Genomic DNA, 23123 nt, shown 5'->3' on the forward strand with positions numbered 1-23123 from the left:
ATGCTGAATTTACAAGGAGACAATGATTCAGAATCTGCTGCAGCTGTGTCACAAATCGTTTAAAGTTTCTCCTCATGAAACAACTCTTAAAATGATGCAATTTGTTAAGGGAGTCTGGTGAACCAGATCAGCTGCTTCTGCTGTTCATTGATGATTCATATGAATCAACAAATCAGTAAAGTGGATATACTTTAGTTTGTTTCCTCGTGTGATCACAGACAAACATTTGATTTCCATCTTTACCTGAAAATGATTAAAATGTGACTGTTAGTTGTAAAGAAAAGTGAAGTTTGGAGTAAAACCTTCAAACACAAGTGGTCGACCTGAACTTCAGCAGGTGGAAGTCTGTGTGAGCTGAACATTCAGACAGCGTCAGTGGACAGAGGGAGAAAAATCATCAGTTTTTTGGACATTAAAGCCTGTAAACGTCTTCTGAAAGACACCTGAAATAAAGATATGAGCCTGAAAATGAGCATAATATGTCTCCTTTGAGTAAAACATGCAGACAAAGTGAGCGGAGCTGCTTTAACCTCCACTACATCTCTGGTTAGCAGGATGACGGCGCCCTCTTGTGTCCTGCATCAGTTTTCACAGTTCACTTGTTGACCTGCTGTGATGTTCACTGCAGGAAGACATGTAGAAACTTCACTGAGCCTTTGGCAGCTTCAAACAACATCAGTAAAGACACATTTAAATATATGTGACATCACACTGTGTCAGTTTGTTCACAGGAGTCACAGCCTGTAACACTGATGCTGCATTCAGGTCACACGGGAAAGACGGGAGAGAAGAGTTTCACCTTTACAAATATTCTTCACATCAGCTCTCAGGTTGTAAATAGTATTTAGGGATGTGACATTTGAGGCTTTTTAAGTTCTCTGACTTCTAGAATTATGATTCAACAACATGGAAATACTTGAAACCAAACGTGAAGAATAATTTATTCATTTGATGGTTTTCTGACGGCTTCAGCTCTGAACATGAACTGTGAACTTTGTGGTGTTTGAGGAGGAAAAGTGCCTCAGTTATACTCTCATATTAGTGTCACATGTTCTCCATCAGCTCTGTGTGAGACCCTGGAATGAAGACGACAAGAAAAGACTTTGTTCCTGTTTGTTTATTCACCATGTAAAGCTTCAGTTTGTTCACACGTCCCATCAGTAAAGTCTGTTCAGTGACTCTGGTTCAATGATTTCACTTCATCCACACAATCAGTTTGTTTGAATCTCAGCTACGTACAAGAAAATAATAAATGATCTTCCTCATATATTATTGAATTTGTGTGACGATTGGAACAACGACAGCTTTTGTTCTGCCCAACAAATAAATGTAAATGTGATTATAGATGAATTTAAACATGTACAAAGTGATGAGAACTAAATATGTAGGATAAATGAAGCTCTGCTGCTTTCTCTCTTTAGACTCATGCAGTGGGAGAGAAACAACAACATGCAAACACATCAGTACAAATATTCAACACACATTTAGAGCACAGACACGTTTATATCTTCATGCAGACAAATGTCAGTTCAGCTGAACAAAAGTCATCATGAGCAGTGAGAGCCTCCATGGTTAAACAGACACAGGAAGGAGCGCCACCTAAAGACACTCAAACATTTACACAACAACAGATGAGAAGATGTCAAAGTCCCGCCCATCATGTTTGATTGACAGGTGAAGACACCACACAACAATCAGCCACAAACATGAAGACAGAATAAGTTTAAGAGTTAAAACTCAGAGTTTAACTCACTGTCCCTTAAATGACTTCTGTCTATTTGACTTTACTGAACTCAGCAGTGGATTCAGACCAAACCAAAACTCCAGCATAGAGAGGCTGAGTGAATGTGGTCTGGACTCTGTGGAGGAGAGTGATGGTTTCAGAGACGCTGTAGAAGGACAGAATACCTGCACTGTGATCCAGGTACACTCCAACTCTGGAGGACCGAGGACCTGAGACGGGAGTTTTGACTTTGTTGTGATGAAAGTTATAACTGTTATTGTCACAATCTAATGACCAAGATTTGTCATTTCGTCCAAACAAAGATTCACTCCCTGCTCTCCTGATACTCTTGTATGCGACTGCTACTTCAACTCCTGTTCCTCTCCACTCCACCTCCCAGTAACAACGTCCAGTCAGACTCTCTCTACTCAGGACCTGACGATAGGAAGTGAATCTGTCTGGGTGACTAGAATAAGACTGATGTTGACTCATTCTTGTTGCTTTTCTGTTCCCATCAGATAATAACAGCTGTGTGTATGCTGTGTTTGGATCCAGTGCGATTTCACGTGAATATCTTAAGAGTCCAGCTCTGGTCTTTGGCTCTTGTGGCAGTAAAACATCCACTTCAGTCACTGTCAGTGAGATGTTTGTCCATGTGTCTCTCAGGACGTCCTGTAGTTTGTCTCTGGCCTCTGACACAGCTGCTGTCACATCCTCAAAGTATCTCCGAGGACGGATATTGATGCTGGATGAGTGTGTAGACTCACTGAGTGCTGACAGTGAGGGGTAGTTGTGTAGAAACTGGTTGTGATCCTCTGTGTGTGAGAGCTTCTTCAGCTCAGCGTCTTTCCTCTTCAGCTCAGTGATCTCCTGCTCCAGCTTCTCCTGAAGCTCTTTGACTCGACTCACTTCAGTTTCCTGCTGGGATCTGACCTGCTGCTTCACATCAGAGCGTCTTTTCTCCATGAGACGGATCAGCTCGGTGAAGATCTTCTCACTGTGCTCCGCTGCTTTATCAGCAGAGCCATTGATGGCCTCCACCTCCTGTTGAAGCACCTTCACATCTTCCTCTCTGTCCTGGATTCTCTGCTGGATGTTTTGTCGACTCACCTCCAGCTCTCTCTGCCTCTCAGTCCTCTCTGCTGCAGCTGACACTGTGTCGTGGCCTTTATGTTCGTCCATGGAGCACAAAATACAGATGGTCTGCTGATCAGTACGGCAGAAGATCTTCATCACCTCATCGTGACGAGAGCAGATGTTCTCCTGGAGCTTCTCTGACGGCTCCACCAGCTTGTGTTTCTTTAAAGGAGCTGCTTCATAATGAGGCTGCAGGTGTTTCTCACAGAAAGAGGCCGGACAGGACAAACAGGACTTAACTGCTCTCAGTTTCCTCCCAGTGCAGACATCACAGGCCACATCTTCAGCTCCAGCATAGCAGAGATCAGCAGGAGCAGCTTGGAGTCCAGTCTTCTTCAGCTCCTCCACTAAATCTGCTAACACGGTGCTTTTCACCAGGACAGGCCTCGGTGTGAAGCTCTGCCTACACTGAGGGCAGCTGTGGGTTTTCTTCTCATCCTCTTCGTCCCAGTAGCTTTGAATACAGTTCATGCAGTAGCTGTGTCCACAGGGAATAGTCGCCGGATCCTTCAGTAGATCCAAACAGATGGAACAGCAGAACTTTGCTCGGTCCAGTTGAATGTTTTGTTGAGCCATTTCACCTCCGCGTGTCGACGACTGTCTGAGTTTCACTTCCTGATAACTGAAACTAGTCTGAGCTCTGATCTGAACAACATGAGCTTCCGCAGTGACTCAGGCTCGTCAGCTCCTTCACTTCCTGGTTACGCCCTCATTCAAAGTGCAGATCTGAAGGGGAGGGAACAAGGAGATAAAGTGACAGAGTGGAGCTGCTGTGTTTGAGAGCAGGAAGAAGAGGGAGGGCTGATCCAGCTGTGCTTCATTCCAGGACGAGGAGGTTTGAGAGAGACACTGTTTAACACTTGTTTACAACAGAGATCATTTCTCTGTTAAAAACACTGATCACTTCAGTTTCTAGGAGGTGAACTCTTCTTAGAATCAGAGGGTTTGATGACGACTCTCCAGTTTTCACAATCAGCTCATTTGTTCTCCTAAAATATAGTTTAATTAAAGTTTTTCATGGTTGCAGTGATTCTAAGACATCAGATGAACACGTTAAACTCAGAATATAATCTGGATTAAAAGCTGTATTTTGATGTGAGATGCGTTCAAACAAAGAAATCAAAAGTGTCTTGTTCCGTCTCTGAATCCCACAACATGAATGCATCAGATCATTTGACTCTGCAGTTCAGGTGGAGACCGTCATGATGACTGGATGAATCTGGGAAATCTACACGTTTACACATCGCATCAGTGGCTTCTGATATTTCCTTCAGTGTTAACTCTTCTTCTAGATGAATCTCATCTTCTTCTGAAATCTGTGGTAAGTTAAGATTATCTAAGAACTGCGTCTGGAGGTCCAAGTTAGGAGAGCACTCTGAACCACACAGCTTTCCATAATAATCTCTACATGCTTCATTAATCTTCACTGGATCTCTTATGTTTCCTGATGGGCCTTCAGTTGTGGTAACAGCTCGCTCAGTTTGTCTTAGTTTGATCTGCCATGCGAGTCGTCTTCCTGCTTTATCTCCATGTTCGTCACCTTGTTTTCTATTTCAGTACCTTTGCAGCTGCTCTACTCGCTGACATTTCATTACAACAGGCCCTTTAGTAGCAGCACTTTATTAAGATCATCTGTATTATCAGTTGTTTTCTGATATATATCTTTAGTTTGGCTGTTTAAACTACAAAAGCCAATAATTTGACCTCTGATGAATACTTTGAATGCTTCCCATCTTACACATGCTGAGGTTTCACATGTATTAGTTTCAAAGTAAAGCTCTATTTGTTTACCAAGGGAGTCTATGAATGACGGGTCCTGAAGCCATCCTGTTTGAAGACGCCATTTAGGGGCGTCGCACACCATTTTATTACTGATATATATTAATGAACCTGCTGTATGGTCAGAGATAACGACACTGTGGTACTGACGATCTGTAATCCTGGGAAGCAGTTGAAAAGTAATCAATACCTGAGTATGTTTGGTGAGTACTAGAGTAGCATGAGGAAGCTATCGAGCTAGGATCAAGATGTCTCCAAATATCCAACAGATTTAAATCTTTCATGAACTGTTGGATCGGTCTTCTTGATTTGGCCTGTGTGTTGTCGATGCCTGTTGAACGATCTTTCACTGGGTCCAAAGTGCAAATCACATCACCTGCTATCAAGTATTGACCTGACAGGTCAGAGATTAAGAGAAATACGTCATCGACTATCATCGTTAGGACCATATACGTTACTTAAATACATGTTTTGAACAATAAAAACTCACTGCTCAAGTGAAACTTCACCTGTCCAGTCTCAGACATCCCACTTTATAGGTGGAAGGTTGTGACAAAACACTTTTCCTTCAGCACGTTCATTAAGCATCGAGAAGCATAAACACAATATGAAAATAAACAAAATGAGACACATTATCACAAGGTTGCAATGAACTGTTGAGCCAGTGTTCATTCAGAGTCTGTCAAAGTCACATTGGCTGCCAGCTTTGTCCAGTCTATAGATTCATAATGGCTCATCCCAATGTGCTAACAGTCATTAACAAAAACATTAAAGTAGCTTTGCAGCGTTCTCCTAAACAACTGAAGTGTCTGGAGACTTCGTACAGCATTTACACAAAGACAGAAACAAGTTCATGCAGAACATTTGCTGAATTCACAAGAAGGAACAAATAAGTCAGAATCAGTCAGAGACAGAGTTTCACACAGTTTATAAAGTGTCTCCAACTCAACAACTCACTAAATTGAGACATTTTCAAAGGGAGTCTGGTGACTTTCTCCACGGGGACAAAGAAGTCGCCTATACTGGTTACTGTTTAGTGTATTTGTAAAATGTGACATGTTTAGATCAATAAAATGTTTCTTCTTTCATAAATTGAGTGTAAATGGTGAAATCAGTGTAAACAGTGTGTTCAAACAGCTGCTAAATGTTGGCAGGTCAGACTTTAGCACTTTAGACACAGAAGCAGACAGGCTGGTGCAGCCATGCTGCCACAAACTGACACTTTTTACAAGGAAACACACAACTTACTGTTTTCATTTAATGCTGAATTTACAAGGAGACAATGATTCAGAATCTGCTGCAGCTGTGTCACAAATCGTTTAAAGTTTCTCCTCATGAAACAACTCTTAAAATGATGCAATTTGTTAAGGGAGTCTGGTGAACCAGATCAGCTGCTTCTGCTGTTCATTGATGATTCATATGAATCAATGATGTGATTTCCATCTTTACCTGAAAATGATTAAAATGTGACTGTTAGTTGTAAAGAAAAGTGAAGTTTGGAGTAAAACCTTCAAACACAAGTGGTCGACCTGAACTTCAGCAGGTGGAAGTCTGTGTGAGCTGAACATTCAGACAGCGTCAGTGGACAGAGGGAGAAAAATCATCAGTTTTTTGGACATTAAAGCCTGTAAACGTCTTCTGAAAGACACCTGAAATAAAAACATGAGCCTGAAAATGAGCATAATATGTCTCCTTTGAGTAAAACATGCAGACAAAGTGAGCGGAGCTGCTTTAACCTCCACTACATCTCTGGTTAGCAGGATGACGGCGCCCTCTTGTGTCCTGCATCAGTTTTCACAGTTCACTTGTTGACCTGCTGTGATGTTCACTGCAGGAAGACATGTAGAAACTTCACTGAGCCTTTGGCAGCTTCAAACAACATCAGTAAAGACACATTTAAATATATGTGACATCACACTGTGTCAGTTTGTTCACAGGAGTCACAGCCTGTAACACTGATGCTGCATTCAGGTCACACGGGAAAGACGGGAGAGAAGAGTTTCACCTTTACAAATATTCTTCACATCAGCTCTCAGGTTGTAAATAGTATTTAGGGATGTGACATTTGAGGCTTTTTAAGTTCTCTGACTTCTAGAATTATGATTCAACAACATGGAAATACTTGAAACCAAACGTGAAGAATAATTTATTCATTTGATGATTTTCTGACGGCTTCAGCTCTGAACATGAACTGTGAACTTTGTGGTGTTTGAGGAGGAAAAGTGCCTCAGTTATACTCTCATATTAGTGTCACATGTTCTCCATCAGCTCTGTGTGAGACCCTGGAATGAAGACGACAAGAAAAGACTTTGTTCCTGTTTGTTTATTCACCATGTAAAGCTTCAGTTTGTTCACACGTCCCATCAGTAAAGTCTGTTCAGTGACTCTGGTTCAATGATTTCACTTCATCCACACAATCAGTTTGTTTGAATCTCAGCTACGTACAAGAAAATAATAAATGATCTTCCTCATATATTATTGAATTTGTGTGACGATTGGAACAACGACAGCTTTTGTTCTGCCCAACAAATAAATGTAAATGTGATTATAGATGAATTTAAACATGTACAAAGTGATGAGAACTAAATATGTAGGATAAATGAAGCTCTGCTGCTTTCTCTCTTTAGACTCATGCAGTGGGAGAGAAACAACAACATGCAAACACATCAGTACAAATATTCAACACACATTTAGAGCACAGACACGTTTATATCTTCATGCAGACAAATGTCAGTTCAGCTGAACAAAAGTCATCATGAGCAGTGAGAGCCTCCATGGTTAAACAGACACAGGAAGGAGCGCCACCTAAAGACACTCAAACATTTACACAACAACACATGAGAAGATGACAAAGTCCCGCCCATCATGTTTGATTGACAGGTGAAGACACCACACAACAATCAGCCACAAACATGAAGACAGAATAAGTTTAAGAGTTAAAACTCAGAGTTTAACTCACTGTCCCTTAAATGACTTCTGACTATTTGACTTTACTGAACTCAGCAGTGGATTCAGACCAAACCAAAACTCCAGCATAGAGAGGCTGAGTGAATGTGGTCTGGACTCTGTGGAGGAGAGTGATGGTTTCAGAGACGCTGTAGAAGGACAGAATACCTGCACTGTGATCCAGGTACACTCCAACTCTGGAGGACCGAGGACCTGAGACGGGAGTTTTGACTTTGTTGTGATGAAAGTTATAACTGTTATTGTCACAATCTAATGACCAAGATTTGTCATTTCGTCCAAACAAAGATTCACTCCCTGCTCTCCTGATACTCTTGTATGCGACTGCTACTTCAACTCCTGTTCCTCTCCACTCCACCTCCCAGTAACAACGTCCAGTCAGACTCTCTCTACTCAGGACCTGACGATAGGAAGTGAATCTGTCTGGGTGACTAGAATAAGACTGATGTTGACTCATTCTTGTTGCTTTTCTGTTCCCATCAGATAATAACAGCTGTGTGTATGCTGTGTTTGGATCCAGTGCGATTTCACGTGAATATCTTAAGAGTCCAGCTCTGGTCTTTGGCTCTTGTGGCAGTAAAACATCCACTTCAGTCACTGTCAGTGAGATGTTTGTCCATGTCTCTCTCAGGACGTCCTGTAGTTTGTCTCTGACCTCTGACACAGCTGCTGTCACATCCTCAAAGTATCTCCGAGGACGGATATTGATGCTGGATGAGTGTGTAGACTCACTGAGTGCTGACAGTGAGGGGTAGTTGTGTAGAAACTGGTTGTGATCCTCTGTGTGTGAGAGCTTCTTCAGCTCAGCGTCTTTCCTCTTCAGCTCAGTGATCTCCTGCTCCAGCTTCTCCTGAAGCTCTTTGACTCGTCTCACTTCAGTTTCCTGCTGGGATCTGACCTGCTGCTTCACATCAGAGCGTCTTTTCTCCATGAGACGGATCAGCTCGGTGAAGATCTTCTCACTGTGCTCCACTGCTTTATCAGCAGAGCCATTGATGGCCTCCACCTCCTGTTGAAGCACCTTCACATCTTCCTCTCTGTCCTGGATTCTCTGCTGGATGTTTTGTCGACTCCCCTCCAGCTCTCTCTGCCTCTCAGTCCTCGCTGCTGCAGCTGACACTGTGTCGTGGCCTTTATGTTCGTCCATGGAGCACAAAATACAGATGGTCTGCTGATCAGTACGGCAGAAGATCTTCATCACCTCATCGTGACGAGAGCAGATGTTCTCCTGGAGCTTCTCTGACGGCTCCACCAGCTTGTGTTTCTTTAAAGGAGCTGCTTCATAATGAGGCTGCAGGTGTTTCTCACAGAAAGAGGCCGGACAGGACAAACAGGACTTAACTGCTCTCAGTTTCCTCCCAGTGCAGACATCACAGGCCACATCTTCAGCTCCAGCATAGCAGAGATCAGCAGGAGCAGCTTGGAGTCCAGTCTTCTTCAGCTCCTCCACTAAATCTGCTAACACGGTGCTTTTCACCAGGACAGGCCTCGGTGTGAAGCTCTGCCTACACTGAGGGCAGCTGTGGGTTTTCTTCTCATCCTCTTCGTCCCAGTAGCTTTGAATACAGTTCATGCAGTAGCTGTGTCCACAGGGAATAGTCGCCGGATCCTTCAGTAGATCCAAACAGATGGAACAGCAGAACTTTGCTCGGTCCAGTTGAATGTTTTGTTGAGCCATTTCACCTCCGCGTGTCGACGACTGTCTGAGTTTCACTTCCTGATAACTGAAACTAGTCTGAGCTCTGATCTGAACAACATGAGCTTCCGCAGTGAATGAGGCTCGTCAGCTCCTTCACTTCCTGGTTACACCCTCATTCAAAGTGCAGATCTGAAGGGGAGGGAACAAGGAGATATAGTGACAGAGTGGAGCTGCTGTGTTTGAGAGCAGGAAGAAGAGGGAGGGCTGATCCAGCTGTGCTTCATTCCAGGAAGAGGAGGTTTGAGAGAGACACTGTTTAACACTTGTTTACAACAGAGATCATTTCTCTGTTAAAAACACTGATCACTTCAGTTTCTAGGAGGTGAACTCTTCTTAGAATCAGAGGGTTTGATGACGACTCTCCAGTTTTCACAATCAGCTCATTTGTTCTCCTAAAATATAGTTTAATTAAAGTTTTCCATGGTTGCAGTGATTCTAAGACATCAGATGAACACGTTAAACTCAGAATATAATCTGGATTAAAAGCTGTATTTTGATGTGAGATGCGTTCAAACAAAGAAATCAAAAGTGTCTTGTTCCGTCTCTGAATCCCACAACATGAATGCATCAGATCATTTGACTCTGCAGTTCAGGTGGAGACCGTCATGATGACTGGATGAATCTGGGAAATCTACACGTTTACACATCGCATCAGTAGCTTCTGATATTTCCTTCAGTGTTCACTCTTCTTCTAGATGAATCTCATCTTCTTCTGAAATCTGTGGTAAGTTAAGATTATCTAAGAACTGCGTCTGGAGGTCCAAGTTAGGAGAGCACTCTGAACCACACAGCTTTCCATAATAATCTCTACATGCTTCATTAATCTTCACTGGATCTCTTATGTTTCCCGATGGGCCTTCAGTTGTGGTAACAGCTCGCTCAGTTTGTCTTAGTTTGATCTGCCATGCGAGTCGTCTTCCTGCTTTATCTCCATGTTCGTCACCTTGTTTTCTATTTCAGTACCTTTGCAGCTGCTCTACTCGCTGACATTTCATTACAACAGGCCCTTTAGTAGCAGCACTTTATTAAGATCATCTGTATTATCAGTTGTTTTCTGATATATATCTTTAGTTTGGCTGTTTGAACTACAAAAGCCAATAATTTGACCTCTGATGAATACTTTGAATGCTTCCCATCTTACACATGCTGAGGTTTCACATGTATTAGTTTCAAAGTAAAGCTCTATTTGTTTACCAAGGAAGTCTATGAATGACGGGTCCTGAAGCCATCCTGTTTGAAGACGCCATTTAGGGGCGTCGCACACCATTTTATTACTGATATATATTAATGAAACTGCTGTATGTTCAGAGATAACGACACTGTGGTACTGACGATCTGTAATCCTGGGAAGCAGTTGAAAAGTAATCAATACCTGAGTATGTTTGGTGAGTACTAGAGTAGCATGAGGAAGCTATCGAGCTAGGATCAAGATGTCTCCAAATATCCAACAGATTTAAATCTTTCATCAACTGTTGGATCGGTCTTCTTCATTTGGCCTGTGTGTTGTCGATGCCTGTTGAACGATCTTTCACTGGGTCCAAAGTGCAAATCACATCACCTGCTATCAAGTATTGACCTGACAGGTCAGAGATTAAGAGAAATAAATCATCGACTATCATCGTTAGGACCATATACGTTACTTAAATACACTTTTTGAACAATAATAACTCACTGCTCAAGTGAAACTTCACCTGTCCAGTCTCAGACATCCCACTTTATAGGTGGAAGGTTGTGACAAAACACTTTTCCTTCAGCACGTTCATTAAGCATCGAGAAGCATAAACACAATATGAAAATAAACAAAATGAGACACATTATCGCAAGGTTGCAATGAACTGTTGAGCCAGTGTTCATTCAGAGTCTGTCAAAGTCACATTGGCTGCCAGCTTTGTCCAGTCTATAGATTCATAATGGCTCATCCCAATGTGCTAACAGTCATTAACAAAAACATTAAAGTAGCTTTGCAGCGTTCTCCTAAACAACTGAAGTGTCTGGAGACTTCGTACAGCATTTACACAAAGACAGAAAGAAGTTCATGCAGAACATTTGCTGAATTCACAAGAAGGAACAAATAATGAAGAATTAGTCAGAGACAGAGTTTCACACAGTTTATAAAGTGTCTCCAACTCAACAACTCACTAAATTGAGACATTTTCAAAGGGAGTCTGGTGACTTTCTCCACGGGGGACAAAGAAGTCGCCTATACTGGTTACTGTTTAGTGTATCTGTAAAATGTGACATGTTTAGCGTCAATAAAATGTTTCTTCTTTCATAAATTGAGTGTAAATGGTGAAATCAGTGTAAACAGTGTGTTCAAACAGCTGCTAAATGTTGGCAGGTCAGACTTTAGCACTTTAGACACAGAAGCAGACAGGCTGGTGCAGCCATGCTGCCACAAACTGACACTTTTTACAAGGAAACACACAACTTACTGTTTTCATTTAATGGTGAATTTACAAGAAGGAGACAATGATTCAGAATCTGCTGCAGCTGTGTCACAAATCGTTTAAAGTTTCTCCTCATGAAACAACTCTTAAAATGATGCAATTTGTTAAGGGAGTCTGGTGAACCAGAGCAGCTGCTTCTGCTGCTCATTTGATGATTCATATGAATCAACAAATCAGTAAAGTGGATATACTTTAGTTTGTTTCCTCGTGTGATCACAGACAAACATTTGATTTCCATCTTTACCTGAAAATGATTAAAATGTGACTGTTAGTTGTAAAGAAAAGTGAAGTTTGGAGTAAAACCTTCAAACACAAGTGGTCGACCTGAACTTCAGCAGGTGGAAGTCTGTGTGAGCTGAACATTCAGACAGCGTCAGTGGACAGAGGGAGAAGAATCATCAGTTTTTTGGACGTTAAAGCCTGTAAACGTCTTCTGAAAGACACCTGAAATAAAAATATGAGCCTGAAAATGAGCATAATATGTCTCCTTTGAGTAAAACATGCAGACAAAGTGAGCGGAGCTGCTTTAACCTCCACTACATCTCTGGTTAGCAGGATGACGGCGCCCTCTTGTGTCCTGCATCAGTTTTCACAGTTCACTTGTTGACCTGCTGTGATGTTCACTGCAGGAAGACATGTAGAAACTTCACTGAGCCTTTGGCAGCTTCAAACAACATCAGTAAAGACACATTTAAATATATGTGACATCACATTGTGTCAGTTTGTTCACAGGAGTCACAGCCTGTAACACTGATGCTGCATTCAGGTCACACGGGAAAGACGGGAGAGAAGAGTTTCAGCTTTACAAATATTCTTCACATCAGCTCTCAGGTTGTAAATAGTATTTAGGAATGTGACATTTGAGGCTTTTTAAGTTCTCTGACTTCTAGAATTATGATTCAACAACATGGAAATACTTGAAACCAAACGTGAAGAATAATTTATTCATTTGATGATTTTCTGACGGCTTCAGCTCTGAACATGAACTGTGAACTTTGTGGTGTTTGAGGAGGAAAAGTGCCTCAGTTATACTCTCATGTTAGTGTCACATGTTCTCCATCAGCTCTGTGTGAGACCCTGGAATGAAGACGACAAGAAAAGACTTTGTTCCTGTTTGTTTATTCACCATGTAAAGCTTCAGTTTGTTCACACGTCCCATCAGTAAAGTCTGTTCAATGACTCTGGTTCAATGATTTCACTTCATCCACACAATCAGTTTGTTTGAATCTCAGCTACGTACAAGAACATAATAAATGATCTTCCTCATATATTATTGAATTTGTGTGATGATTGGAACAACGACAGCTTTTGTTCTGCCAAACAAATAAATGTAAATGTGATTATAGATGAATTTAAACATGTACAAAGTGATGAGAACTAAATATGTAGGATAAATGAAGCTCTGCTGCTTTCTCTCTTTAGACTCATGCAGTGGGAGAGAAACAACAACATGCAAACACATCAGTACAAATATTCAACACACATTTAGAGCACAGACACGTTTATATCTTCATGCAGACAAATGTCAGTTCAGCTGAACAAAAGTCATCATGAGCAGTGAGAGCCTCCATGGTTAAACAGACACAGGAAGGAGCGCCACCTAAAGACACTCAAACATTTACACAACAACAGATGAGAAGATGTCAAAGTCCCGCCCATCATGTTTGATTGACAGGTGAAGACACCACACAACAATCAGCCACAAACATGAAGACAGAATAAGTTTAAGAGTTAAAACTCAGAGTTTAACTCACTGTCCCTTAAATGACTTCTGTCTATTTGAGTTTACTGAACTCAGCAGTGGTGTCAGAATAAACATAAAGTCCAGCATAGAGAGGCTGAGTGAATGTGGTCTGGACTCTGTGGAGGAGAGTGATGGTTTCAGAGACGCTGTAGAAGGACAGAATACCTGCACTGTGATCCAGGTACACTCCAACTCTGGAGGACCGAGGACCTGAGACGCGAGTTTGGACTTTGTTGTGATAAAAGTAATAACTGTCATTGTAACGTTGTAATGACCAAGATTTGTCATTTCGTCCAAACGAAGATTCATCAGAGTCCCCTGCTCTCCTGATATTGTTGTATGCGACTGCTACATCAACATATCTTCCTCTCCACTCCACCTCCCAGTAACAACGTCCAGTCAGACTCTCTCTACTCAGGACCTGACACCAGTCAGTGAATCTGTCTGGGTGACTAGAATAAGACTGATGTTGTCTCATGTTTGTTACTTTTCTGTTCCCCTCAGATAATAACAGATGTGTGTGTGCTGTGTTTGGATCCAGTGTGATTTCACGTGAACATCTTAAGAGTCCAGCTCTGGTCTCAGGCTCTGGTTGTGGGTTTGACAGTAAAACATCCACTTCAGTCACTGTCAGTGAGATGTTTGTCCATGTCTCTCTCAGGACGTCCTGTAGTTTGTCTCTGACCTCTGACACAGCTGCTGTCACATCCTCAAAGTATCTCAGAGGACGGATATTGATGCTGGATGAGTGTGTAGACTCACTGAGTGCTGACAGTGAGGGGTAGTTGTGTAGAAACTGGTTGTGATCCTCTGTGTGTGAGAGCTTCTTCAGCTCAGCGTCTTTCCTCTTCAGCTCAGTGATCTCCTGCTCCAGCTTCTCCTGAAGCTCTTTGACTCGACTCACTTCAGTTTCCTGCTGGGATCTGACCTGCTGCTTCACATCAGAGCGTCTTTTCTCCATGAGACGGATCAGCTCGGTGAAGATCTTCTCACTGTGCTCCGCTGCTTTATCAGCAGAGCCATTGATGGCCTCCACCTCCTGTTGAAGCACCTTCACATCTTCCTCTCTGTCCTGGATTCTCTGCTGGATGTTTTGTCGACTCACCTCCAGCTCTCTCTGCCTCTCAGTCCTCTCTGCTGCAGCTGACACTGTGTCGTGGCCTTTATGTTCGTCCATGGAGCACAAAATACAGATGGTCTGCTGATCAGTACGGCAGAAGATCTTCATCACCTCATCGTGACGAGAGCAGATGTTCTCCTGGAGCTTCTTGGACGGCTCCACCAGCTTGTGTTTCTTTAAAGGAGCTGCTTCATAATGAGGCTGCAGGTGTTTCTCACAGTAAGAGGCCGGACAGGACAAACAGGACTTAACTGCTCTCAGTTTCCTCCCAGTGCAGACATCACAGGCCACATCTTCAGCTCCAGCATAGCAGAGATCAGCAGGAGCAGCTTGGAGTCCAGTCTTCTTCAGCTCCTCCACTAAATCTGCTAACACGGTGCTTTTCACCAGGACAGGCCTCGGTGTGAAGCTCTGCCTACACTGAGGGCAGCTGTGGGTTTTCTTCTCATCCTCTGTGTCCCAGTAGCTTTGAATACAGTTCATGCAGTAGCTGTGTCCACAGGGAATCGTCACCGGATCCTTCAGTAGATCCAAACAGATGGAACAGCAGAACTTTGCTCGGTCCAGTTGATTGTTTTGTTGAGCCATTTCACCTCCGCGTGTCGACGACTGTCTGAGATTCACTTCCTGATAACTGAAACTAGTCTGAGCTCTGATCTGAACAACATGAGCTTCTGCAGTGACTCAGGCTCGTCAGCTCCTTCACTTCCTGGTTACACCCTCATTCAAAGTGCAGATCTGAAGGGGAGGGAACAAGGAGATAAAGTGACAGAGTGGAGCTGCTGTGTTTGAGAGCAGGAAGAAGAGGGAGGGCTGATCCAGCTGTGCTTCATTCCAGGACGAGGAGCCGCTCTGTGACTCTGGACTTTGTTCGCTCGTTTACAACGAAGCCTCAGTTAAAACCTGCTCCACATTTGACAACATCAAAGTTTTTAGTTGTGAAATATTTCTGGGCTCCTCAGGCTTTGCTGACGGCTCCATAGTTCTCTAACTCTTCCTCAGATTGTGTTCAGTTTTATTTTCCTGCTCATAAAAACAGTCGACCTTCAACAGGGAGTCATCAAACCAGCCTGTCATAAAACACTGAAGCTGCTGGAATATAATGTTCTCACGTTTAATGATTAACATTTCTGTTTCACAACATCATCCTGAGTCAAACCAGCTTTTCAAGCTTCAAACTAAAATCATCAATCCAGATATTTGTCGTCACTCTGAACCCAGAAGGACACAAATGAACCAGATCAGCTGCTTCTGCTGTTCATGTGATGATTTATATGAATCAATAAATCAGTAAAGTGGATGTACTTTAGTCTGTTTCCTCGTGTGATCACAGCCAAACATTTGATTTCCATCATCGGGACCTTAAAATGATTTCAGGCTGACTGAAAACTGTTGATGTGAAAGTTTCATCTTGAAATCGAATCTTCTTCAAACACATCGTCAGCTGAACTTCAGCAGGTGGACGCATGAAGTCGCATCAGGCCAAAAGAAACCGCAAGACTTTTGTAAAACGTGGCTGATTTGAAGCTGAAATAAAGGAGGAAAAACTAAAGTTAAAATAAAAAAAGGCTGATGAAACAATAATTTAAGCTCTTTTAGTTGTAAATGATGTAATTCTCCACTGGGTGTAAAAGGTGAAGTGTCAGAGATGAGGACTCGTAACACCGGTGCATCACAAGGAGACATTTTATCATCTTTACTGTGTAAACCGACGAGTGTTAAACTTCAAGACTCTCACTTTAACTTCCTGCAGCGGGCTGACGATGTGTCCTGTGTGATGGATCAACCTCACACACAGAGCTGACTGTAGTTTGAAGGAGGCAACACAGATCCAATCTGCACTTTCAGTGGTCCGACACACATTTACCATGATGTGTGACGCACTGCACCTTAATGATGAAGACTCACATCAGCCTCAACACATGTTGTTAACTAAAACTGTATAACAGGTGAGCTGAGGAGCTTTAACCTCCAACACATCTGTGGTTGGCAGGATGACGGCGCCCTCTTGTGTTGAAACATTGGACCTGGATTCATTCTGTCATTTAAAGGTGAATAAAATCAGAGTTTTGAAAATTAAAACCTCATCAGGTTCAGGAGTTTCTCTGCTGCTGACGTCTCGTGGCCTTTTTGCTCAGAGTAAATGTTCACAGAACAAATTCAACTTCAACAAAGACAGAAATTATTGTTGGAATAAAAATTTATTGTATGTTCATATTCACAAAAAAGGAAACCAAATACTCTTCATAAAAAATGTAGCTGAGAAATAAATAAGTGACGTTCAGGACAAAGAGTCAAACTGATGAACTGTTCCAGCTGACGGACCGACACTGTGGAGACACAAGTGTTAAAGATCCAACGTCATGAGAAATACATGAGACAGCTGCTGGTGTTTGTTGTTTGTGCCGGTCAACCTAAGCGAAGGGCCCGGCGGCCGGCTCGGGGATGTTGGTGGCGTGCATGTCGCGTGTCATGATGGACTTCTCTTTGAGTTTGGCCTGAAGCAGCGTGTGCTCGACGACGCCGATCCTCACGTCCATCTGAACGATCTCCTGCTTCAGCTTGGTCAAACTCTGCTTGATCTTCACCACCGGAGCTGAAGGAGGAATCAAACACGGACAGACGGTCGGTATCAAACACAGACAGACGGTCGGTATCAAACACAGACAGACGGTCGGTATCAAACACAGACGGACGGTCGGTATCAAACACAGACAGACAGACGGTATCAAACACAGACAGACGGTCGGTATCAAACACAGACAGACGGTCGGTATCAAACACAGACAGACGGTCGGTATCAAACACAGACAGACGGTCGGTATCAAACACAGACAGACGGTCGGTATCAAACACAGACAGGCGGTCGGTATCAAACACAGACAGGCGGTCGGTATCAAAGACAGACAGACGGTCGGTATCAAACACAGACGGACGGTCGGTATCAAACACAGACGGACGGTCGGTATCAAACACAGACGGACGGTCGGTATCAAACACAGACGGACGGTCGGTATCAAACACAGACAGACGGTCGGTATCAAACACAGACGGCTCATTCCTTCAAATTAACTTAGACACAGAGTCAGTCATCAGATTCACCTCCGTCAGACATGCTGCTGCCTTTCTCCTCCATCTCCTGCTTCACCTTCTCCAGCTCTTCACTGATCTGAAACACACAGAAGCTGAATTTAGAAGAAGGCACCAATGATTAAGAATTTGCTGCAGCTGTGTCACAAATCGTGTAAAGTTTCTCCTCACTCACCAACTCTCAAAATGATGCGATTTGTTAAGGGAGTCTGGTGATATTGCAGTTGCTAGTTTGAAGCGTTGGTTGAAGCAGACAGTGTGTTAACATCTGCTGCTAACATTGGCAGGTTAAGAGCCCAGACAAGTCATTTTGTCACCGTAACAACCATCACATCCTCCACTGATGATGTCCTTGTCGGGGACGCATCATGACATTTACAATGTGGTCCAATGTGTCCCAGACCACCTCGCCAGCGTCTTGGTGGTCATTTACACTTGTATTTAAACGTCCGTTTGTGTTCGGATCACCAGAGATGGATGTTAATGTCGGGTCTTTCTCCACACGGACACGACCGCAGTGACATGAAAACATACGATGTGTTCACTGACCTCTGCCAGGACTCTGGTCCTCTCAGTCACTCCTCCACTGGCCTGCTGGTAGTGCTCCTTTGCCTGTTGGAGAACACGTGTTTGTTACCAGGTTTGTGTTTGGTCCTCAAATAAAGAATGATTTATATTTCCAAACTTGAAATCCAAACGTGCATCAGGACAGAACAACCTTTCTGTGTTTTTGCCCATTCCTAAAACCTTCAATCGATCAGCTGGAAGTTTTTGTTTGTCATACTTGTCTTTTGGCGTTTACCTCGCTGAGTTTGGCCTGAGCGCTGCGGTACTCCTGGATCAGATGCTCCAGCTGGTTGTTGATGTATTTCTCTCTGCTGCTCACCTTCTCAAGAGTCTTACCGATGTCCTCCTGCAGTTTGTCCAGGTAACTCTGCAGAGACAGGAAAGGACACACCAGGACGCCGTCATGACACACAGCTGGATATTATTAAAGGATGTTTCCAGAAGAATCCCTGCTGCCATTTTCAGTTCCAGCCCATGAACTTTTCTGTGTGTACATTTCTTCTGTACTCCAGATGAAGATGTTGATTTTCTCAACAAAAAGCGGTGGCTGCAGTAAAATGTTCCAGGCTGACGTCAGTAGATGATTGTGAGCTGAATATCGATTTGCAACATCACGCACTTGTTTGAGGGGAAGACGGGACGTCACCGCAGCCCACTGGAGTTCACCACATGGAAAAGCAAATTGCTGCAGCTGGAAGTGTTTTTAATGTTTTACGTTATCTTGGATTAGGCTTGATTGAATTAAAGTTGACTACTGGGCCTTGGCGGAGGTATGCGCTCTACTGAGCTGCTCTAGTTTCAGCTGTACTTACTGAATAGTGTCGGGTAGTTTATCATTTAGTCGTCATACATTCTGTGTGTAAAACTCTTACTTTCTAAAGTGTCGAGTAACGTGTTGGAAAATCTTTGCCTCTGTGATGTCGTGGAGAGGAAACAAAGAAAACACTCAGCTGACGTGAGATCATTGTTCTTCTCTTCAACTGCAGCTTCAACTTTGTCAGTTCAATGAAAAAAAAGCAGCTAAATAAATGATTGTTTGTCACAGTAACGACACCAGTAGTGCTGCAGCATTCAATGTAGATCGTCTGCTGTAATTATACCAAGAAACAACAGCAGGTGGAGCCACACACACACACACACACACACACACACACACACACACACACACACACACACACACACACAGCTGTATATAGTACATGTTAGTTAGTGTGTTTTCATCTTTGTGTTAAATAAAAGACTTTTGAACCTTCATGCTTTCTATTTTTATATTGTACAAGAGTGAATGTTGCCAACATCGACTGTCAAGAACTCAAAAATCCTTCGACCATTACAGCTGTTATGACAATATTGGTTGTAGTTATTAACTTAATTATTAATCCGTTACAAACAGTTTAGTACATTTTTATGAGGCTGATTTGGTGAATTGACCATCTTTTCTGTTCTTCAAGGGTGGTGCCCCGAGGTGATCTAATATAAATTGGATCTTATTATTTATCATAATTAATAATTATCCCTGATAATCATTAATTGTTATTGATAGCCATATTTAACCCAAAACTCCCTATTAATGTTGCATGAAGCACTACAAAGACCACAAGAAAAGACTTTGTTCGTGTTTGTTTATTCACCATGTAAAGCTTCAGTTTGTTCACACGTCCCATCAGTAAAGTCTGTTCAATGACTCTGGTTCAATGATTTCACTTCATCCACACAATCAGTTTGTTTGAATCTCAGCTACGTACAAGAAAATAATAAATGATCTTCCTCATATATTATTGAATTTGTGTGACGATTGGAACAAGGACAGCTTTTGTTCTGCCAAACAAATAAATGTAAATGTGATTATAGATGAATTTAAACATGTACAAAGTGATGAGAACTAAATATGTAGGATAAATGAAGCTCTGCTGCTTTCTCTCTTTAGACTCATGCAGTGGGAGAGAAACAACAACATGCAAACACATCAGTACAAATATTCAACACACATTTAGAGCACAGACACGTTTATATCTTCATGCAGACAAATGTCAGTTCAGCTGAACAAAAGTCATCATGAGCAGTGAGAGCCTCCATGGTTAAACAGACACAGGAAGGAGCGCCACCTAAAGACACTCAAACATTTACACAACAACAGATGAGAAGATGTCAAAGTCCCGCCCATCATGTTTGATTGACAGGTGAAGACACCACACAACAATCAGCCACAAACATGAAGACAGAAAAAGTTTAAGAGTTAAAACTCAGAGTTTAACTCACTGTCCCTTAAATTACTTCTGTCTATTTGAGTTTACTGAACTCAGCACTGGTGTCAGAACAATAAACCCAAACTCCAGCATAGAGAGGCTGAGTGAATGTGGTCTGGACTCTGTGGAGGAGAGTGATGGTTTCAGAGACGCTGTAGAAGGACAGAATACCTGCACTGTGATCCAGGTACACTCCAACTCTGGAGGACCGAGGACCTGAGACGGGAGTTTGGACTTTGTTGTGATAAAAGTTATAACTGTTATTGACACAATCTAACATCCAAGATTTGTCATTTTGTCCAAACAAAGATTCATCAGAGCTCCCTGCTCTCCTGATACTCTTGTATGCGACTGCTACATAAACTCCTCCTCCTCTCCACTCCACCTCCCAGTAACAACGTCCAGTCAGACTCTCTCTACTCAGGACCTGAGACCAGTAGGTGAATCTGTCTGGGTGACTAGAATAAGACTGTGGTTGTCTGATGTATGTTGCTTTTCTGTTCCCCTCAGATAATAACAGCTGTGTGTGTGCTGTGTTTGGATCCAGTGTGATTTCACGTGAACATCTTAAGAGTCCAGCTCTGGTCTTGTTCTCTGGTAGTGACAGTAAAACATCCACTTCAGTCACTGTCAGTGAGATGTTTGTCCATGTCTCTCTCAGGACGTCCTGTAGTTTGTCTCTGACCTCTGACACAGCTGCTGTCACATCCTCAAAGTATCTCAGAGGACGGATATTGATGCTGGATGAGTGTGTAGACTCACTGAGTGCTGACAGTGAGGGGTAGTTGTGTAGAAACTGGTTGTGATCCTCTGTGTGTGAGAGCTTCTTCAGCTCAGCGTCTTTCCTCTTCAGCTCAGTGATCTCCTGCTCCAGCTTCTCCTGAAGCTCTTTGACTCGACTCACTTCAGTTTCCTGCTGGGATCTGACCTGCTGCTTCACATCAGAGCGTCTTTTCTCCATGAGACGGATCAGCTCGGTGAAGATCTTCTCACTGTGCTCCACTGCTTTATCAGCAGAGCCATTGATGGCCTCCACCTCCTGTTGAAGCACCTTCACATCTTCCTCTCTGTCCTGGATTCTCTGCTGGATGTTTTGTCGACTCACCTCGAGCTCTCTCTGCCTCTCAGTCCTCTCTGCTGCAGCTGACACTGTGTCGTGGCCTTTATGTTCGTCCATGGAGCACAAAATACAGATGGTCTGCTGATCAGTACGGCAGAAGATCTTCATCACCTCATCATGACGAGAGCAGATGTTCTCCTGGAGCTTCTCTGTCGGCTCCACCAGCTTGTGTTTCTTGAATTGAGCCACATCAAAGTGAGGCTGAAGATGTTTCTCACAGAAAGAGACCAGACAGACCAGACAGGACTTAACTGCTCTCAGTTTCCTCCCAGTGCAGACATCACAGGCCACATCTTCAGGTCCAGCATAGCAGAGATCAGCAGGAGCAGCTTGGAGTCCAGTCTTCTTCAGCTCCTCCACTAAATCTGCTAACACGGTGCTTTTCACCAGGACAGGCCTCGGTGTGAAGCTCTGCCTACACTGAGGGCAGCTGTGGGTTTTCTTCTCATCCTCTTCGTCCCAGTAGCTTTGAATACAGTTCATGCAGTAGCTGTGTCCACAGGGAATAGTCACCGGATCCTTCAGTAGATCAAAACAGATGGAACAGCAGAACTTTGCTCGGTCCAGTTGATTGTTTTGTTGAGCCATTTCACCTCCGAGTGTCGACGACTGTCTGAGATTCACTTCCTGATAACTGAAACTAGTCTGAGCTCTGATCTGAACAACATGAGCTTCTGCAGTGAATGAGGCTCGTCAGCTCCTTCACTTCCTGGTTACACCCTCATTCAAAGTGCAGATCTGAAGGGGAGGGAACAAGGAGATAAAGTGACAGAGTGGAGCTGCTGTGTTTGAGAGCAGGAAGAAGAGGGAGGGCTGATCCAGCTGTGCTTCATTCCAGGACGAGGAGCCGCTCTGTGACTCTGGACTTTGTTCGCTGGTTTACAATGAAGCCTCAGTTACAACCTGCTCCACATTTGAGAACATCAAAGTTTTTAGTTGTGAAATATTTCTGGGCTCCTCAGGCTTTGCTGACGGCTCCATAGTTCTCTAACTCTTCCTCAGATTGTGTTCAGTTTTATTTTCCTGCTCATAAAAACAGTCGACCTTCAACAGGGAGTCATCAAACCAGCCTGTCATAAAACACTGAAGCTGCTGGAATAAAATGTTCTCACGTTTAATGATTAACATTTCTGTTTCACAACATCATCCTGAGTCAAACCAGCTTTTCAAGCTTCAAACAAAAATCATCAATCCAGATATTTGTTGTCACTCTGAACCCAGAAGGACACAAATGAACCAGATCAGCTGCTTCTGCTGTTCATGTGATGATTTATATGAATCAATAAATCAGTAAAGTGGATGTACTTTAGTCTGTTTCCTCGTGTGATCACAGCCAAACATTTGATTTCCATCATCGGGACCTTAAAATGATCTCAGGCTGACTGAAAACTGTTGATGTGAAAGTTTCATCTTGAAATCGAATCTTCTTCAAACACAACATCGTCAGCTGAACTTCAGCAGGTGGACGCATGAAGTCTCATCAGGCC

At 43.0% G+C, this 23123-nt stretch overlaps 3 protein-coding genes across 3 annotated transcripts; all 3 read right to left on the reverse strand.

Annotated features, from left to right (window-relative positions):
- Positions 1-1102: 1102 nt before the first annotated feature.
- Positions 1103-3517, reverse strand: LOC141016411 (tripartite motif-containing protein 16-like). The gene has a single exon (XM_073490768.1). The coding sequence runs from the start codon at positions 3434-3436 to the stop codon at positions 1775-1777; it is 1662 nt and encodes a 553-aa protein (XP_073346869.1). The 5' UTR covers positions 3437-3517; the 3' UTR covers positions 1103-1774.
- A 3430-nt stretch (positions 3518-6947) lies between these two features.
- LOC141016623 (tripartite motif-containing protein 16-like) lies at positions 6948-9539 on the reverse strand. The gene has a single exon (XM_073491098.1). The coding sequence runs from the start codon at positions 9279-9281 to the stop codon at positions 7620-7622; it is 1662 nt and encodes a 553-aa protein (XP_073347199.1). The 5' UTR covers positions 9282-9539; the 3' UTR covers positions 6948-7619.
- A 3313-nt stretch (positions 9540-12852) lies between these two features.
- LOC141017102 (uncharacterized) lies at positions 12853-22499 on the reverse strand. Its single transcript, XM_073491719.1, has 5 exons — positions 20554-22499; positions 18506-18637; positions 18249-18315; positions 17081-17209; positions 12853-15287 (listed from the first exon to the last, which is right to left on the reverse strand). The coding sequence occupies exons 1-5, from the start codon at positions 22222-22224 to the stop codon at positions 13525-13527; spliced, it is 3762 nt and encodes a 1253-aa protein (XP_073347820.1). The 5' UTR covers positions 22225-22499; the 3' UTR covers positions 12853-13524.
- Positions 22500-23123: the final 624 nt, after the last annotated feature.

Source organism: Pagrus major, chromosome 21 (assembly GCF_040436345.1).
Source record: "Pagrus major chromosome 21, Pma_NU_1.0".
In the NCBI taxonomy this organism is placed as follows: Eukaryota; Metazoa; Chordata; class Actinopteri; order Spariformes; family Sparidae; genus Pagrus; species Pagrus major.

What these genes read in the sequence shown, in the direction of transcription:
- LOC141017102 (XM_073491719.1), bottom strand. Translation starts at nt 22,224, where the DNA reads ATGGCTCAACAAAACAATCAACTGGACCGAGCAAAGTTCTGCTGTTCC. An exon ending in CTGAGTTCAGTAAACTCAAA is followed by an intron (nt 18,638 to 20,553) that starts TAGACAGAAGTA and finishes CTGTCTCTGCAG; the next exon opens with AGTTACCTGGACAAACTGCA. An exon ending in AGAGAAGTCCATCATGACAC is followed by an intron (nt 15,288 to 17,080) that starts GCGACATGCACG and finishes GAGTCACTGCAG; the next exon opens with AAGCTCATGTTGTTCAGATC.
- LOC141016411 (XM_073490768.1), bottom strand. Translation starts at nt 3,436, where the DNA reads ATGGCTCAACAAAACATTCAACTGGACCGAGCAAAGTTCTGCTGTTCC.
- LOC141016623 (XM_073491098.1), bottom strand. Translation starts at nt 9,281, where the DNA reads ATGGCTCAACAAAACATTCAACTGGACCGAGCAAAGTTCTGCTGTTCC.